Source organism: Semicossyphus pulcher, unplaced genomic scaffold, assembly GCF_022749685.1.
Source record: "Semicossyphus pulcher isolate SPU_LCO1_2020_fin unplaced genomic scaffold, fSemPul1.0.p SCAF_8, whole genome shotgun sequence".
NCBI lineage: Eukaryota > Metazoa > Chordata > Actinopteri > Labriformes > Labridae > Semicossyphus > Semicossyphus pulcher.
Genome location: NW_027211759.1, coordinates 8,589,971 through 8,610,110, shown reverse-complemented (window position 1 = coordinate 8,610,110; position 20,140 = coordinate 8,589,971). Strand labels below are relative to the sequence as shown.

At 40.2% G+C, this 20,140-nt stretch overlaps 1 protein-coding gene across 1 annotated transcript; it reads right to left on the bottom strand.

The window, feature by feature from the left end:
• Positions 1–1,317: 1,317 nt before the first annotated feature.
• LOC138613248 (uncharacterized oxidoreductase YjmC-like) lies at positions 1,318–14,524 on the bottom strand. Its single transcript, XM_069686876.1, has 11 exons — positions 14,422–14,524; positions 9,377–9,525; positions 8,083–8,271; positions 7,286–7,347; positions 6,677–6,730; positions 6,494–6,592; positions 6,077–6,212; positions 4,360–4,478; positions 3,742–3,837; positions 3,518–3,628; positions 1,318–1,958 (listed from the first exon to the last, which is right to left on the bottom strand). Exons 1-11 carry the CDS (start codon positions 14,427–14,429, stop codon positions 1,893–1,895), a joined length of 1,089 nt encoding a protein of 362 aa, XP_069542977.1. The 5' UTR covers positions 14,430–14,524; the 3' UTR covers positions 1,318–1,892.
• Between the last annotated feature and the right edge of the window lie 5,616 nt (positions 14,525–20,140).

Below are 20,140 nucleotides of genomic sequence, written 5' to 3'. Positions count from 1 at the left end.
TAAATGTAGGTGATGTAGAGATAATATACACATTTAAAAATAGAGCCTCATTATGTCCCGAGATAGTTTATGAATGCAACACAGGAACGAGGTGATGAGTATCCTTATACATTAGTTTGTCTTTGCTTTAATGATGAGCGAAACATTCATTCTAAAGCGTCGAAGCAACAGTGACACAGATATTAGTTTTGCTTATTTGTTTATGTACTTATCATTTTCATCCTTATTGGGCGAAGCCATTATTGGACAGTCATTGTTCAGAAATGGAATCACCTACCAGTTAACTTATCCTTATCATTGTTGTTTTGTTGTTGTATGTTATTTTTTGTGTATTACCGTGTCAGTAAGGGTCATAGTGGAATAAAGACAACTGTAGAGTCTCAGTTATAGTGTTTTTCTGTGTTGACTTCCATTCAGGCATCTGCGTTACTAACCATTTAAATGGCAGCTGTAACACACACGCACACAGTACTTTCATATATATTCGTTAACTATTGAAGGAAATTGTATGGATTAAGTTACATAACAAAGACACAAAACACATGAAATGTGTATAAAAGGCCATAAAGGCATCCAAGAGTAGAACAGGAGTTAATGTGTACTATGTCTCCATCTAGTGATGACAACCTTACAGGCCACCTGTGTCATGGATTTTCCCTGGGTCAGGAAGGTCAAATTTAACATGAATGTGCATAATGTTTAATTTCACACACTTCATCTTGTATGTATTTCTTTTTTTTTGAGACTGTAAATACTGAATAAAGACCAACATTAAGTAACAACTGTTATAACTACAAGGCAGTAATAACACATAAAAACACATATACAAACAAACAAAATGGTTGATTTGAACTATTGTTGAATAAAATATGATAAATAAGAATAATTGGTAAAGATAGCATTAAAAATATAAAGGTAAAGATTTATGTCTAACATAGTATACTGATATTTGGTCATTAATGTTTCACTACTTATGTTCTATGATGTATGTTTATACATTACTGCTGCTGTTTTATTGCCAGTTCTTTCCATTTATGAACCTTTTTTTCAGTGCAGGGAGGTATTTCTAATAATAGACCAAGAACTCCCTTAAGTTCCATTAAAATGTTGATACTGACACCCCCTGGTGGTCGAAATGCCTGAAAGTATTTTCTTTGTTGATATGTAGGTAAAGCATACTACTCATTTAAAAAAGCAATACATTAAAGGAATAATTAATGTCCATAAAATATGGATCTAAATCTGACCTAAGGGAGCGTTCAGTATTAAAAAACTGAATCAATATAAAAAAAAGGAAACACAAGTTTTTGGTTTAAGGGCTTTTATTGAATAACGCTAATAATAAAAAGGTGTGTTAAGAGGAGGTCTACCTGAGAGTAAAAACATGATTCGAACTCAACAAAGGCAGAAAAACATTCTTTGGTCAATTTGAAATGCTTCTTTTTTTTGTGCCTCATACTGTAGCAACTATTGTACAGTCACAAAGACACACCTTCTAACTTCAGCTCTCCTTTCAACACCAGTCAAACTTTAACTCATCCACATCTAACAGCTTGAGGCAGACTGGGCATATTTCACTCTCAGAGACGCGGCATCTTGAAGACATGTTTAAATTCACATTTGGATGCACCATCTTAAGGCACAAAAACTACTTCAAGGGGTCCCATAAAAAAGGAAATATTTAATATTTTCCTTATTTTGTCATAAAATTACAGTTTTAATTAAAACTTTGATGGAGTTTAAAGCAATAAAAACACCTGTAAAGTGTTAATAAAACCTATAAAATATGATTGTCAGCACGTTGAGCATAAACAGAGTTGCATTTCCGAGTCGCTCAATGTAAACTTGAATTACATTGAATGAGCAGAAGTTGAGAATCTTGACCGAACCGACTACTCGGAGATGAGATTGTCACACGGCAGCAGCTTGCTGACTCCAACCTTCTTCGCACATTCGTTCTGCAGGAGAAAAATGGAGTCGAGTTAGTTCAATCTCAAAGTCTCTTTATTTAAGTAATTACTAGACATTTTGTGAAAAATACATATTTGCTTTCCTGCAAAAAATTGTATAAGGTTCATTGCACTCTCATACCTGTGTAGTAAATTAAGCTACCTCTAGCTGCCGATTAGCCTAGCTTAGCTTAAGAACAGTGGGCAGGTAGAAACAGCGAGCTCGTCTCGTGTCCAAATGTTACAATCACCCCAAAATCTCTCTAATGAAAGTTAAATCTCTTTAGTTTGATCTTTACAAACCCTGAATTATAAACATTATGAGTTATGAGTCAGACCGTTTCTTCAGTCAGGATCGGACAGGATCTTATGTTCATTAAAGTTCTCTGTGCTGACCATCAAAGAAAGGTCGGCTGTTAATATTTATTCACTTATTGTTGCTGCTGGATCACACGGCTGTATTCTACAGTGCGCGTGCGATGGACACTGGACAGTGTATTAATATCTGTGGGCACGATTGTCGGTGCCACAGGTAGTTATGTCTGGGGTTTGTATTAAATTTACATCTTATTTGCGTGTGTGTGTTTTTCTACGAGTATTAAAGAGAGCATGCATTAGAATGATCGCGCACTATGGAGAGCTTGGTGTCTCGGCAGTTTTTGGCCCGTGTGTGGCTCGAGCAGGAATCTCTCTAAAGTGAGGCAGGTGTGTGTGTGGAGGTAGTGGTGAGATTGTTCACGTCTTCCGTCACTTCTCACCAGATCGGTAACCAACCCGAAAGCAGTATCATGATTTAGGGAGACGAGGGAAACAAAAGCTTGCCGTCTAACAGTCCCATAAACAACGTTATTTCACTGTAGCTGCAAATACAGTGCTTTTTTCTTATGAGAAGAAGCGCTGCTGTGCTTCCCCGCGTGAGTGACAAGCAGAGACTCGTGTTGTGAACTCGCCGATGTATGCCCATAATGCGCCTTTTAAATAGCAGCAATAGACTGCCACAGACTTTAGACTTTGGACCAGGTTTTTGTTGGTCTATGGCGCAGTTGCTTTCTGCGTCCTCGAGATAGAAATGCGCCTGACCACACTTCATTTTAAGACCAACACGTCCATGGGCGCTAACGTGGGCGCACGATCACTTGCTATTTATACAACGTGGCTGTGAAAATGACAAATGTGTCTGGTGGAAAATAGCAATGACATGATAGGGCCCCAAAACTTCCCGTAAAACCAGAACCTGTATTTTTTACAGTTTACTGTTTGTACTTAAAGGATAAAAAAAAGATATAATTCAGAATTCAGGGAGCTTTAGAAGTGCTAGTAGGTGGATTAAGCTAACTTTTGACAGAGTACGCTAGCTGTTTTCCACTGCTTCTGGTCTTTATGCTAAGCTAAGCTAACCAGCAGCTGGTAGTAGCTTCATATGATGGTGGTATCAATCATGTAAAGAAAATTAATCAGCACATGGCCCAAAAGTATGACCTTTATTGTACAATCCATAAGATCAAAGAGCTAGAAGACCTTATTTTTCCAAAAGTCTTAGACTGCTTGGTTCTTTTGTTTTTGCTTACCATGTAGTTGACGACATTAATGTGGTAGGGGATCCCACCCAGCTCATCGCACCTCTTCACGTTCGTCCTCTCTGGATCTCCAGCCGCCAAAACAGGAGCGCTTGGGTCAGCCTACAACAAGAAGCAGCGGCAATCGAATGAAGCTTTATTTTATTTTATTTTAAAATGATAACACTGTGTGTTCACATTCATTGTACATCATCAACACATTCAGCATTACTCACAGGCTCCATCCCTCTCTGGATGGACAGCAGGTCGGACATCCTGTCACTGAACCCGGGAGCAAAGTTCTCTGGGTTAACCGCCACAAAACACTGACCCTGAAACACGCACAAAAAAAGCGGGTGATGAAAACACTGTGAGCTGACCCAGTGCCAACAGTAACCAGAGCAAATAGGTGACGTATTACGGTCAGCGCTGGACTCATTTACTGTGCTTATCTTTCAGATAAGAGTGACTGCCAAAGAGCGTGTTTCAACATGTTAAACTTGGCTCAATTCACCTGTCATGTTTTGTTAATGTTTATGACTAAGAGCTAGATTTGTTTCTAATTAGATAATTATAATTAAGATAATTATCTCTGTCTTGTAAAGCAGTAATGTGACTCTTATTATGTCACTAATGTTAAGTTATGAGTTACAGGTCAATCCATTTCAAACTTCTAATTCTGTTACATTTTAGAGACCAGAAGACATGAGACAAGTGGTCTTCTTTAGTTTGTAGAATGTCGTATAACTTACAACTACAACTGCTATTAAAAAAATGTACTATAAGGACAGATTGTTCTGTAAAATATAGGTAAGCGTGTCCTCTTTTAAACACAACATGTAACACAAACGTACCAGGTCAGCAACCCGGTCTGTAACTTTCCACGTGCGAACATGTTTGCTGTACTGGGCACCGGCCAAGATACCACAGAACACTTCCACCATCATTCCCAGACCGTAGCCTTTGTACCCTCCTGTGGACACAACAACACACACAAACACACAAACTGTTTCGTTTGGAGAGACGATGGATGCAACAAATGCACGTACAATCAGCCTGTGACGTAGAGGACAAAGACGGAGCCCTCAAAAACGGTGCACCCTGTTTTTGTCCCTTTTCTCCACTGTAGCCTAAGAAGTGTTGCTGCATGAAAATGTTATTGCTGCTTCCTTCTTCTACATATTGTTAGCACAAAAGTGGGTCATATAGAGGACAAATGTGTGAAAAATTGAAGTAAAATTGCTAAATTGAGCGCACAAATCAATAAACTGGAACAGAGAAAAACATTTGAAAGCAAGAATTGAAGGTCTGACAAAAGTACGAGTACTACGAGAGTTTCTAGCACCTTTTTCAGTAAATAAAAGCACAGATTTTAAATTTCTGTAAGCATATAGGAACGCCAAGTACAGTTTTTAAACTGGACACTGAGGGGGGAATTCACTTGGAATTAATTGCGGCCGCTGATTGCACCATTAATTGCGCATCATTTGCACCTGCTATCTGCTCCGTTTCAAGGTCCGAATCGGACAAAACAAATGGCCCTATTGATATTCAAGCGTAAACATGCCTATAAAGTTTTGGAGATCAATGCAGTTTGTTTTGCATCCGATTGCTGCGCTCTCATGCATTAACTGAGCTGCACACTGACGGACCTCAACTCCATGCACAGATCGGTGATGAGCAGTTAGAGGAGGGGGCAGCTCTTTCACAAGTTTAGTGTAAAGTCAAGACTCGACAGGTGTTTAACTAGTTTTACTTCTTTGTAACGCAGCTTCATTCCTTGAGCAAACAGCAGCTTGCCTGGATCCCAGTCATGTGTAACGGCTCCAGACCGTCTCCACACATGTGGACAAAGTGTGCCCGTGTGTGTTGAGCCTCGCACAGCCCCTGACTGATTGATCTCCCGATTATAGTGATAATGACAATATATTTTGAACAGATTGTTAATACATTTTTTGATCACACAAAAGGTGGACTTGTTGTCATGTTCACTGTAAACTCAGAGCGTGACAGCCCTTATAATACCTGCAGCGCAGTATTATACCACCAGTTCTCAGCACACAGTGATATTTTCACTCCACCTGCGCGGTGCTGTTAGCGCTGGTGTTTGTGAATTAGGTGCTTTTTGCTACAAGGTTAATTGGCATAGAAAGGGGACAAAGGGGAATGTCTGCATAATGACTCATTTAAATAAGCGCAAATGACACCGGAGCACAGAGACGCTGTTTGCTCTGCAGCGCATTTAGGGGTGCATTCAACCCTCTGTGTGTGCTTGGAGAATGAGGCGGAGTCTGTTTGTGTTATCTGCACAGGTTTAACGGGTGCAAAAGCCATGCAATCCTTTAGTGAATAAGGCCCCTAATGTACAGTTGCAAGTTTCACATTCAATACTGTCCAATTCCTCCTTGATTGACACACCAATTATATGCGAGTCTATAATATGGCTGATATGTGAGGAAAACGTGTAAAATTTAACCCCAGACAGAGCAGCATAACTTCAATATATAATAAATAAAAAACTCCTTTGGATCTTTCCCTTCCTGCGCAGACATTTATCAGCTGGTTTCTGACCTGTTGCTTCACTGCCTCCAATGGGCACCAGGCCTCCTCCGTTCAGGACTTTCTTGGGGTCGGGGGTCAGCTGGCCCTTGGCGTCACAGCCCCAGCCCTCAGGTATGGGGTCTCCACGGCGATCATGGAGCTCCACCTGGGGATAAAAGACATACACAGCATGAGTGACAGTGAGTAAGAGAGTAATATCTCTATCAAAGTATGTGACAAGTGTGCACTAAAAATACTAGTTTAACTAAAAAGACAATCGAAAAAATATTGCAAATCTAAGTGACATCTTCACAGGTCACAACTTGGCCAAACATCTGGTGTTAAAATAGTCAAAGTCAACCGCTGCAGCTGATGTCTCGGGAATGAGGAAGTTATTTGTGAATGTGAGGCATCCCTGATGGCTTATCAGTTCAGACCTGCTCTTACCTTTCCGAGTGCGACTGCTGACGTGGCCATGTCCAGAACAAAGCTGTCTCCGTCATTAGCAGGAGCTGCCACGCTGATGGGGTTTGTGCCTAAAGTGCACTACAAACAGCAAGTTCGCAGTATTAGAATCAGACAGGGAAGTTGTGAATGACCGACAATTCTGTAGAAGAATATTAAATTTACCTCTGTGCCCCTTGTTGGAACCACAAGTGGGGACGTGTTGGTGAATGACATGCCCTGTGGTGGTCGGATAATTATTAGATGAAGAATAAATAGCATTTAGAAGAACAGCACATTCACCTCCATGACTAAGTACAGGACTTTTTTTCCTTTAAGGATCCTTCCTTAAGTATTATGCTAATTTCAAGCTTCATATTTCACTCTGTGATGCGTGTGGAGTAGCTTAGCATAATTTACAGTCAAAAAAACTCCTAATTTTCTCACACTGGTGCTCTGTGCAGGCCCTCATACAGCCTCTGCCTGAAACGACTCAGTCAGCTATGTCCCTTTAAGAAACCCCGCCCCTACAAGCCTGCTTTCTTCCACATCTTAGGCTGCACTTTGTGATGTCACAAAGTGCAGTGTGTGTGTGAAACCTTGCGTTCACAGCAGACTGTGCAGAGAAGCCTGGGGATTACTCCAACATACTTTTACCTACAGATTTGAAACTTCACCCACGTTTAGTCTGGACATCCAACATTGTAACATTATATACATGTCTTGAAATGTGACACAGCATAACACCCCCTCTTTAAAATAAAGTCCTAAAGTTGTACTGAACGTTTCACTCACAATCATGTTTTCCTTCAGAGCTTGCAATGCGTAGTATCCAGCAATACCGTAATGGTTGGAACCTGAGAAAGAAAAGTGACATACAGTTCATACTCTGATGGCAATAGCATGTGTTTTCATTGTTCTACTTGACAACATCAAATTATACTTTGGTAAACTGATAGGGGCTTGTACATTCTTTATTAATTGAAACCTAAAACACTCTTTTTGCAGACAACACAATGGTTTTGGTTTCTCTTCTTCACACTTCATTACCTGTTTTATCAGCCAAACAAATACACTACTGATCTTATTAAAGTGCAGCTAATCCCTTTACAAATGCTGACACTTAAGGCCAATCAAATACAGACCTGCAACCTGAGCATGCCATCAGTTCACAAAAACAGTTAACACATTTTATCCCACGGATGAACCTTGGTTCAATCGAAAGTGCTGTGCAATGTTCGATGCTAAAGAATTGGACCTATGCAGCAGTTATATCCTTTGGAGGTTCAAACTACAATTGCAGCAATTATGTCAAAATGCCAACATGCACATAAATAAGTCAGGGTGTATAGAGTTTAGCAGTTACAGCCACATTTTGACTTTAACCTGTCGCACCAATCATCAGTTTTTCAAGACTGCAGCCAAGTGTGGACATGCATCATACCGCTGTCGAAATATAACATAAAGTGTCTGATTTGGTGCACTAAGGTGGATCATCCGACTGGCATAAATGCATACATTTCCTTTAACAGATGTCCTGAAGACCTGTGTATCAGAAGTTCCATTTGGGGTTTGCATAAACTAGTACCCACCGTGAGCCACCACCCAGCCGACGCCGGCCTCTTTGGCCTTCTTCATGGCCAGATTCATGCAGAAGTTTCCCACCACAGGACCCAGGAGGTTCTTCCCGTCCACCAGTGCTGTTGCTGCACTCTCCTTCTCCAACACAGGCTCGCCGTCCTTGGCACAGATTCCTGTCTGGATGTCCTTTACATACATGTCTGTCAGTGAGAACAAACAGATGCAAAAACGTATCAGTTAAGGCAGTGATTCTCAAACTGTGGGGCGCGCCAACGTTTGGAAAATGTAGCAGGCGGAACTATGTTTTGACGTCGGACAACCCGGACTCATTTTCAGGTGGCACAGTACACAAACGCGTTGTCCTCGCATATGTCAATGATTTCTGTGAGAAGCACATCACATGTAGACTTCCACACTCTAATTGTACTCTTTTCTTCACTGTATTAAGTTTTAATTCATTCACAATCTACTTTAATCTGATCACTTTGCTTTCCTTCACTCCCCCAACACACCTGTACCTCTGCTCTCTGCACAGCTGCTGGCCCCGCCCCCCTCTATCTGTCTGTCTCTCTGTCTGCTTTGTTGACTACCCTCATCAGCTGTCTGTTTAATGAAGTTACAAAAGTTAAATATTTTCTCTCGCAATTCAAAACAGCACGTGAGCCGCGTGTGCACGAGGGACGTTATTAATGACGTAGCGATCAAAACGAGCGCTCGATTGTTACCAAATGACATCTGCACCTTTTTATAAGCTTTATAAACAGCGACAATCAATGCATTTACAGTAGGGACATACGGAGATATACAATAGGATTGTTTAGATTAGATTGCGTAACAGAACTGCATATGATTGTGTGCGGACAGAGAGCGTCCGATGTCGGACCCTCTTTTACCCGTTAGAACCAACACTGTGAGGAGTAAACTGGCCCCGCTGTTGTTTATTTGGTTGCCATGAGTTCACGTGTGATTGATGTCCTGTGACTCCTTCACCCATTTGTGACATTTTTGGGGGTGGTGGTCAAGGGGGGGCCTGGACATTTTTTTTTCTCCAAGGGGAGGCTTGACAGAAAAAGTTTGAGAACCACTGAGTTAAGGCGTCGAAGGCTAACTGATCAAAATAAGTGCTTTAGCAGAAGCATGAGTGATGGGTTTTCATATATACACCTATGACTACTACTACAGTATCTCATTAGTCTGACTTACATTTTAAAGATCAAAATAAAAAAAGTGAAATGTTACCAGTTTGATGAATTAAGTCACAATTATCACATTTGTGTTTCCGCCTTAAGTTTCACATGCACTGACCCATCCTGTTGAGGCCGTGGCTGTAGTGGCCCCTGTGGTCTCCCTCCACCAGCACCTCGGCCAGGCTGCGGGCGTGATGCTGCTTAGTGCCCACAGCTGTCATACACCTCTCAATGAAGGCCTGCACCTCCTCCTTCCTGATCAGACATCTGCAGAGAGGAACAATTTACAATGTGGTTAAGCCACTATCTATCGTCGTATGAGATAACACAATGGTGATTGAGCCTATGACACTGATGAAAGCCTTTGCATTTGCAGTATTACAGACTGGGTGTCTGTGGCGACATTTGTGGGAAAAAATCACAAGCGGTGCCCAGTTAGTGACACGTTTTTCATCACCCAGCAGTGGTTGGTCTGCCAGAGAGGGTAGGCAGAGTTAAGCGGCTGCTTTTCCGGTCTCTGCAAGTGTTGTGAGTAAACAGTAATCTACTATGGCTGAACAAACAAAGAAAAGATCGATGACTACAGATACAACTTCAACAATAAGTGAAAATCCAAAGAAAAAGAAACAAATTCGACGCTCAGATGAAGGCAAACAGTCTAAAAAGGAAAGCGACCGTCAGCGAGGAAAATCAAGAGTTACAACCGGAGCTAACTGTGGACGTCACACATGCAACACAGTCTGGATAAATGACCGTTTATCGCCACAGGTGCCGCCAAAGAGAACGAAACTGAGATGTTCGAGATAATCACTTTAATGTCTGTAACAAATTTGACTCTAGGAACAGAAAAAAATCAATGAAGTCAACGCAATAGTGTTTTGGTCGATGTCATGTTACACACAGAAGAACAGAACAGGCAGTCTGACTTTTGGCCTAAAAAGCAAAGTAAGCACACACTTACGCAACTACTGACTAATATTGCCCTACATCTTGTATGTTGCGCCATATGCTTTGCTACAGCAAAAAAGCCAATGTATTTTACCTTGTTAAAACTGATCTTGATGTAGGGAGACAGCACACAATATAAAAAAATATTGATAATTCCCTTTAAATGAATCAAAGAAAAGTAACAAGTCTGTTTTCTAGCTGTAAAATGTCTAAACACCCAAGCAAAGTACAGATAACTGAAAGCTCTTCTTAAGTGCAGTAATAAAGTATTTATACTCCCACTTGTGCCTACACCAAAGTCCTACAAGAGTGAACCCTTTTTTAAACACACACCTTGTAGAATTTGACATAACGGACATATCCATGCCAATACAAAGTCCATTTTTGCGACAGCATTTGCACAACCTGTAAATATATAGATAATGTAGGTCATGGCAGCAAAGCATAGAGCCACTGAGACCCAGCTTTATACAGAAAAGCTGCGCTTGTGAGTAAAGGAACTGGCAGGACATCAGGCAACAGATGATGATGTTTAGGGAAAAATGTATGTCTCTCTCCACAGAGTCACGCTATAGGCCTATACCCACACATTCGGTCACATGTGAGTTAAACTATCACGTGTTTTACTTTATGTACGACTGAACAAAGAGCACATGTTGCCTCAATCAACACCAGATGAAAAGTTGCGTCACCACTGTGGCAACGTAAAGATGGGAGAACAGTCTGCTGAAAATGTAAAGCCTGTATGTTCATATAGAGGAGGCTGATTTTTACCTCTGGGATGGGTTAGTATGTTGTCCAATGAAAAGCTGACTTTTGTACTTGTATTATCTGCAACTACAATCCCAGTTAAGAGACAACATTAATAATTACGTCATATTTCTCGCATCCAAAATGAAATATGGGGGGTGTAAAGTGGGGTAAAACATAAAGAATCCATCATGTTGAGTGTTTTCCGGTCTTTTCTAATTCTTGTCCTTCTCCCTCTCAGCTCCTTCCCTGTGTTTTCTTCAATTACGTTTACATCTCGCTGGTTTAAAAAGAGGGAACAACAAAGTCGTAAACTTTGGAATTTACCATAATGAGGTCCAGATATGGGCTGCAGGCAAGCTGCCTCGTAATTGGTTGAGTCTCAGTTTCTCTCCAAAATCACTCAGTGTTCTGACTTGATATCTAACCTGTGACTGTGAAATAAGCATGCCATGCATCTTGAGAGAACCATTTGCTCACTTTTATGAAATCGCTGCTCATTGAATTCATTAAATGTCGACTCAACATTTGGTTTGCGACATCAACGGTTTCGACATCAAGACCCGCCTTCACTGAAGTTTCATCATGAGTATCATCTGTGAAATCTGCTCTTCAGCTGTTATTCATAAAGATTTCTACGTGGATCAAGTTGTGGAACATAGGAGCTCCAAAAGGACACTATGTACACCCACAGCCCACAGTAACCCCCCCCCAAACTACCACCAGACTTCATTCCAATCCTGCTAAACGGGTTCATCTGTGCCCTAAAGTGACTTTTAGCATTTAGGTGTTCTCAACACAGTTCTTACCCTTTTTTTGCTCAGATTCTGTCAGTTCATTATTTAAGATCAACGCCACACACGTCTGCACGATATGCCTGAGACGATGTTACAAACAGATGTTCAAACAGCAGAAAAAGAGGAACTGTAAGTTATCGCTAATATGCAACTTTTTCTTTTTTTACTTATCACATTTCAAATGTCATCAAATATTGAATAATGTTATCACAGATAATTATCATATTTTGTAGGCTTGTACACCTACTTGAAGCCTTAGCTCAGTGGCTCCCAACCTTTTTTCCTTTTCCTTTTAACGTGCAAATCGAATCTTTTTTTTGGCTTTTGTCTTTATTTGTTAGGACAGCTGAGGTGAGACGGGAAATGTGGGGAGGAGAAAGCAGGGGAAGACCTGCACCAAAAGATCGGCAGACCGGGAGTCGAACCTGCGATCGGTGCATCTGAAAATAGGACTGCAGCCTCCGTACGAGGGGCGCCCGCTTCACCAACTGAGCCAAACCAGCGCCCCAGCAAATCGAATTTTGACAATCTCAGTGCAGATAAAACCTCATGCACCCCCAGTGATCTTTTGTGCCCCCTAGGTTAGGGGACCACTGCCTTAGCTAACAGTCATCTAGCATAGCTTAGCAATTCTTCATTTTTACACAGAAATAAGTGTTTTTTTACTGGTCTCTGTAGTTTTGTCTGTCAGGCTGGTTGTTTCATTTTTCAGCCTTTTCTCTCAGCTAAGCTAAGCTAAGCTAAGCTAAGCTAAGCTAAGCCAACCCTTCTGCTGGTCCAGGTCGATATCGATCTTCTCAGCAAACGCTCACCAAGAAAGCGAAGAAGTGCAATTGCAAAAATGACAAACTATTCATTTAAACCCAAATCTACGACATGCTAGTTCAGGTGTTGCTAAGTGTATATATTCAGCAGAAGATCAAGCCTCACTACGAAGCCTCAATATGGATAATGAAAGGAAATCAATGAGATTGATCATCTAATTGATGCTCTCATGATGGTTTCTCTCCATAGCATAAAATCCAAACAGCTTTTGATCAATAACCTGCCACTGCTGCAGTAAGATCCCTTTGGTTCATTCATTTTTTGGCACGGGTCAGAAATATTAAGAAAGAGTGAGGGCTTCATGAAGTGTGACACTTTCCATTCCTGTCCCAAAGTTAAATAAAGGCCTCCATGTGCTGAGTTTTTATTTTACGTGCTACATAAATGCTGTTCACATTTAAAACTGGGCTTTCAAGATTTCATTGTCCAGATTTTCCCTTTAAAATGTAGAAGGTAAAACTGTACTGAGGATACATTTAAGAAAGCAGAGCATAAGAATCTCACTTGATTGAATTATCTGAGGACACTGGAAGTAGCATGAGGTGAAAGGTGAAGCTGGACCACCTTTTACTGGTTCATGTTACAAGTAAAATGAGACATTTGTATGTCAAAGAATGGTTTAAATTTTGCCTATAAGACAATCAAATAAAATACATAACTGAAAAAAGATCTACTAACTATGGAAGCCCTAAGCGGACATGCGTCCATACATTATATTTACTCCGTTTTCCTGTGATAACGAGTAATTTCTGGTAGTTTTCTCCACTTATTTTGCAGGTTATCACAAGACAATGACACGGCACCACCATAACGTCAGATGATCATAACTCGTATCAGAGTTTTAAAAGCACAAAACGAACATAGAAATAGTGTGGACAATGGCAGCATGGCATGTCCTGGTCTTTAATATCACAGTGGAAAATTACCCCTTTATCATGAGAAAACAAGCTTTGTTATCTCAAGATAAATATGGGCCAAATTAATCCGTTATAATGGGAAAACCAGCTTTGTTTACCCGAGATAACAAGGAAAATAAGTCAAGATCTCGAGAAACCGACCAGAAGTAACTCGTTATCACAGGAAAACGGAGTAAACATGTATGGCTGCATGTCCGCTAAGGGCTTCGATAACTAACAACTGTAGGATTAATTTATGCATTCATGAAGTAAATCTTAACCCCAAAGATGGAAAGACATTACATCATAAAACATGTCAAACTTGTTGGGTGTTTATCAAACTATCCGGTATCAGATCAAATAAACAAACTTCCAGGCTGAACTTGATCATCAGGCGGTTTGGAATGATGTTACTGTCTAAGAGGTGTTAATATGCTGCAAGGTTAGTTCACAGCACTTCTAGGAAAGCATTATTGACAGTGATCAGGTTATCCTGCAGAAATAGAATGAATTTAAGCAGATTGAGCAGTTTATCAAACTATTAGGTATTTTGGTTTACCCAAAAGCATGCAGAGCTGTGGTTGCAGACAGCTAGAGTTAATGAACAGATAGCTTTCCAAAGTAAGGGTCCAGAAATGCACAATATTCTTAGTTTAAGCTTTCCAACAGAAGTGCATTTCCTTCCTTTACTTCCTTCTGTAACATGGGTGTGTTAAATAAATGAAGTAGAAACGGAATAATCTCTATCTATATATTTACATTAGGAACAGACGCAAGTCAAACACTGCATCTGGCTTTTATTTTGAAATATAGTGCAGTAAAATTAGCAGAAAATCGAAACAGTTGCCGCGAGTCTACATGACTTGTCTTGCTATGCTGCTCATTCATACGCTAATTGACTCTATTGTCATTCATCTGGTTTAATTGGTGACCAGACAGAATCTTACCTGCTCATCTTGGCTGTCCTACTTTAAGATCCTTCAGGTCGGTGGTGGCTCTTTGGTCCGGTGCCGATGATCTTCTGAAGTGTCAGAGATCCAGTCAGTCAACTTGCTCTTCAAGACGAGCAGTGTGTGGAAACGCCCAGTGTTGACAAATCTACCAGGTATCCTGTTAGTGGGAATGTCTGTGGGCTGGCTGAGGGAGGAGACACTCTGGGAGGGAGAAAGGGGCGTCACACGGGCCTGTTCTGGCTTGGTAAGGTCTCCAGGCATTATGAAAACTTTGCATATCATGCTTCAGTGCTTCACACAAAAAGGACTGTCCCTTTGAAGAGCGGGTGGCGTCGCCTACTGACGGGTAAAGCCTTCATGCAAAGATGTTACCGTAATCAAGCGCGTGGAATTTAGAAAAAAAATAGTGCCTATTCAAATTTATAATCAATAACCAAATTATTGTCTCAAAATTAACAAATTAAAAAAAAAAATGAAGATTGAATTTTTTAAATTTATATATAGAGGAATGACGCATTTTGTTACAGAGGAATACTTCATAAAAACCTCTCTGTACTCCCTAAAACACATCAGTGCACGAAAGAGCGATAGGAAACACTGCCGCGAGACGCTCTTTGCAAGAAGTACTTAGCCAAACACATTTAGAAGTGACTGATAAAATAGCAAGGTCAATCACTATAGCCTACCGTCTCAAATACCAAACACACAGTGGGGGAGAGAGAGCCAGAGGCAGTAAAACAGGAACGGTAAGAGCTCAGATAGCACACAACAGGACTTCAATGGAGAACAGCTTTAGGTTAGGCCTGTAAAATGTGCTTTCCAGGCCGGTGGGATTATGGGAAAAAAGCACGTGCAGGTTCTATCAACTTAAAATGTAAAAGCCGTTTTTCAACTGTAGTCGCATTTTCGAAAAAGGAAATACAAAAGATGGAAAGAACTCTATTTTAGATGAGAAAAAATGGCGTTATAACTTTTTTTTAAGGTTTGTGATTGTGATTTAGGTCTACAACTACGAAATAGGCCTACACAGGTAGAGTGATAAAACAAGAGTCATATATTTAATGTTACTTGTTAATTCATAATCTTTTCATGATTATTGTTTAACAATTTTATTTAACTGAAATGTGAATCTTGTTTGGGGTTACTTTAAACACCTATGTGATAAAATTACCATATGACTAATTGCATTTTAAAAGATTTTTGAAGTAGCCTACCAGTCATATATTTAAATGTATTAAAAACATTGATAAACTAATTATTAGTTTCAGTTTCCCTATACACTAATTAAGGCATTTTCATTAAAACAAACGGTGCATACAACTTCCAGAACCAGAATACATAAAAAAAATGTAATAAAAACAAAATATTTCCCTCTGCTTAGGATGTGTTACCTTTGTCTTCTACAATTGATTACCCAAACGTCACTCAGCTTACAAACAAATATTTGTATAATCCCTTGGACGTACAGGATTGCTCTACTTATTTGCTCTACTTTTGACCTTATCTTGGCATGGACTGCAACTGCACTGTTAAGACTCTCCTGAAATGTTGTGGGCTATAAAAGCTATTAAAAAAGATACAGATTTAACATAATAAAGATGTTCTCTTTGTGATTACATAGCCAGCTCTCTGTAAAACATTGTAAATGTCATATATGGCAATTCCTTATCCTGCAAAATACCTAACTCACAATTTTTTTTTACTCACAATTGAGTATATAACTACCCAAACTATATAGATGATTCCTGCAGAATATATAAGACATACATATATAAAAATCTAAATTTGTCTTTATGGAGGTTTGCATGTACTTATGCGTCCCTTCAGTCCGTCCGTCTGTCTGAGAAGAAACAAAAGTCACTAGCTGTGAGAACAAATGGGCACATGTGGCTTTAGACTTAAGAGTATTGTGTTCAAAATGTCGTACTATATACTTCATGCTACATACTATACACTACATGTGTACTGCATACTGCGTTCGACGGTAGTATGTAGTATGGAGGAGCTTTTAAATTCATTTTGCAGTATGCTACGCCGGGCGGAAGTAAGCAATAACCGCCTCTCGCGCCCCCTTCTGCTGGAATGCTGCTGCTGTCCGTCATTTCAACTGCCGCTGCGACGTTCCAGCGCTTTGCATTGTGGGATACAGTAGGCGAGGTAGACTGGTCTGATGCATACTGGAGATTTTCTCTGAATCAGTACGACATCCGGGTATTTTTGGCATACTGCACATTTTGCTTTTGTTTGCATACTACAAACTACATTTTGGCCAAATCAGTACGTACTGCTAGTATAGGATGGCATTTCCAACACAGCATCAGTGTCAGAAAAGACAATAAGAAAGATGAGTGGGAAAAAATGACTCATTGCTCCCTCCAGTGTTGCACTTCTGCCTTTCATTACAAGTCCTGTGCTTTTTGGACTCATGATTTTAGTGGGAGTTGCTTATAGTATTTGTCCTAACAAGCAAATCGTTTGCTTTTGTCTTGCCAAGCTGGCAGCAAGAAGAGCACAGGAAACTGAAAACAGAGGGTTGTGTGTTTTGTAAGTGTTTAACACTAGCAGCTTTACTGTATGCACACGCTGCCGTTGTCCGAGATGGAGAAAGTGTGCAGACCAGAGGAGGAAGAAGCACTCAGATGTTATACTTTAGTAGAAGTAGCAATACTCTGTTACACAGTATTTTAATGACCAGCTAGCACTGTTTGAAGTTGTTTAATCTAGCCCCACCTTTACTAGCTGCAACCTTTAAGTGATGAATGAACACATGAATGCATTAATAGTTATAATCCAATATTATATTGCATGAACATTATTCTAGAATGAGCCATTCTGCATAATGTGTTGTTTACTCTTGGTACTTTTAGCATGTTTTGGTTCTAATAGAAATGTACTTTTGTAGGATTTAAGTCTTTTACTTGTAACAAAGTATTTCTACACTGCAGGATTTCTACTTTAAAAGCTCTTAGTTTTCTTTTATCACTGCTTTGCACACGTTCTGCTCACATTTTGCACCCAAGCTGCTTCGGTTTAGAGCGTGCTGACTTCCTGCTGTCTCATGTGTTTCTAATCCTTTATGAGCGAGGACCGAGCTTATGAGTTACTTCAAAGGATTTTAATGGGTTATGAAACAGTTTGCACACACACCAAGAAACTGCTCTTTTTTAATGCTTTATTATGAATGAAGGGAAGAAAAGTGAGCAGGGACAGTGGAGCATGTTAACTGGGGTCAAACCAGCTCTGGAACAGGGACGAAAGCATAAGAACAAAGGGCGTGGAAACCAGTTTAACGACCAAACCACACACTCATGATCAGAATAGTTCAAATCCCACAGGAGCATCTGCTTTCTTACTTCATAACAAAGCGTTAGATTATGAAACGACACAATGCATTTCTTTTATGATGGTGTAGAAAACAAAAATAAGAGCCCCATTGCAAATGATCCACAAGAAGTATAGATTACTGTACAGCTGCAAACCAGATGTGTTCTCTTGGATAACAGATATGTACTTCAACATGTTTCCAATAACATGCAAATCTTAACATGCAAAGCTCTGAAAATTCCAAAAATATCAGAAGATTCAGGAGACAACTTGCACGTCGATGGTGCCATAATGTGGTACGAGTTTCGACATGAAAGTTCATCTTGCAGTTCAAGTTCTCTGCCCCAAGCCGTTCTGTCTGCCCATCATTTAATTTATGTGGCAGTTAACGTGTAAAAAAAAACCTAAACTATGGCAGCACCAACTTGACATGAATAATATTAATTCTCAGTGTCTCAAGAATAATCCACTGTTATTATTTGAATGTCCAAACAGAGACTGTTCAAACTAAGGATTGAAGTTGTGCAAGTAGTGTGTCGATAGGATCAAGATCGCTCTGTTTCTGTCTGGGTGTGTGTTTGTAGTACATCCCCTGTGTACACTAGCATGTGTAAGTAGGCCTATGTGTGCATGCACAAATGCCAGTATGCAAATGTTTGTGGTTTCATGTTTTCCTGTGTTTATGTATACTTTTTGGTTAGTCATTCTTAGTTCGGTGGAGGTATTTAAAGCAAAGCTGAAGGCTTAGGTTGAGGTTGTTTTTGTACATTTCTCTGATGTGCTGTCTTATAGTGCCGTGTGCTTTAAATGTTTTGATATTGTTTTAAATTGTGTTAAAGTCTTTTGAATCCATATAAAGCACTTTGATTGAAAGCGCTTTATAAATAGATTTATTATGATATTATTCTTCTAACCTGATTGCCATGAAATCTGCTTTGGTTATTTCAAATTTTCAAAAGGCCCTCCTGCATGCACATTCAAACCTCTGCAGATGATCCAGAACGCAGCAGCTCAACTGGTCTTCAATCAACCCAAAACAGCACACGTCACTCCACTGCTCATATCCCTCCACTCCAGTTGCCGCTCGCATCAAATTCAAAACCCACCAAAAGGGCCCTGAGTCGCTAATTACACTCCTCTCCTCAGTAGTCCCCAGGTGGTGGAATGAGCTACCAAACTCTGTTCGGTTCGCAGAGTCCCTCACCTTTAAGAAGAAGCTAAAGACCCGGCTCTTTATGAACACCTCTGACCTTAATGATATTGATGATGATGACATTGACGATGTCGTTGATGTTAATTAGGATATTCATGATGATGATGACTATATTGACCTTGTTGATGTTGTTGATGATGATTAACAAAAAACAAAAAAACACCCTGTCCACGTCCTGTTGGCACCAGTGTCCGATCGTACTTGAAGCTGTTTGTTGGCTCTTACTGACTCCGTTCCCTCCTGTCTTGGTCGTTGCTTGTGTTGTATTAACTCTCAGATGTACGTCGCTTTGGACAAAAGCGACAACTAAATGAAATTGTAACACTGTATTTTTATAGCGCCAAAATTATAACCAAAGTTAACTCAAGACAAAAAGAGCAGGGCTAGGCCGTACTCTTTTGATGTTATTTAGCAATAGACCCAACATGAATCCACCATGAGCAGTACTTAGCAACATTTCTGTATAGTAAAGTATATTCCTGATATTTTTCTCCCTGTGACCTTTTACTTAAAGGGCCAGTTCACTGATTTTAAACCTCAATCCTATCATGCTATTATGGGGAGCTAATGCCATTATGGTAGGAAAAAAATGCAATTTCTCTCTGTGCCTTTGGAGGACGCTATCCGCTTGGGAGCTTGCTAAACTACACTTCCTCAATCTAGGACGCCCGCCTCCGATGTCATGTCTCGTTTAAAATCGCTAGGTTTGAAATGTGGACTGCAGACCTGAAGATTTTTTAGACGATCCACTCGTGTATTCTCGATTCTGTACCGCTCTGAGACATTTCCTGCAGCAAAATGGTATTTCCCTCCAGCGTCTCTCGCTGGGTGATGTAGGAATGTAGAATGAGCGAAACCACGAGCTGTTTGTACAACTGTCTCCACAGCTATGGCGTCAATTTAAAATAGTAATTGTCTATCTATTGATTACAGAGAACACCAGCTTTGACTGACAGTGGCTGTTTACAGGAGCGAACTGCTCCTTTAAAGCCAAGTTCAGATTGACATTTACTTATTTCACAGGAAATTTTTATCTCTTACATGTAGTTTGCCATGAAATGTACTAAGCACATTAACAATGTCCCACAGCATCCTACTCTGTATACTCAAGCGTTCCTTTTGTATCACAGCACCATCTTGTGTGCAAAGTCAGCTTTGCAGATGCAGTCTATTGAT

Coding starts and splice junctions, on each gene's coding strand:
- LOC138613248 (XM_069686876.1), bottom strand. Junction 6,731..7,285: donor CTCTGAAGGAAAACATGATT/GTGAGTGAAACG, acceptor CGACCACCACAG/GGCATGTCATTCACCAACAC. Junction 1,959..3,517: donor TTAATGTCGTCAACTACATG/GTAAGCAAAAAC, acceptor TTTCTCCTGCAG/AACGAATGTGCGAAGAAGGT.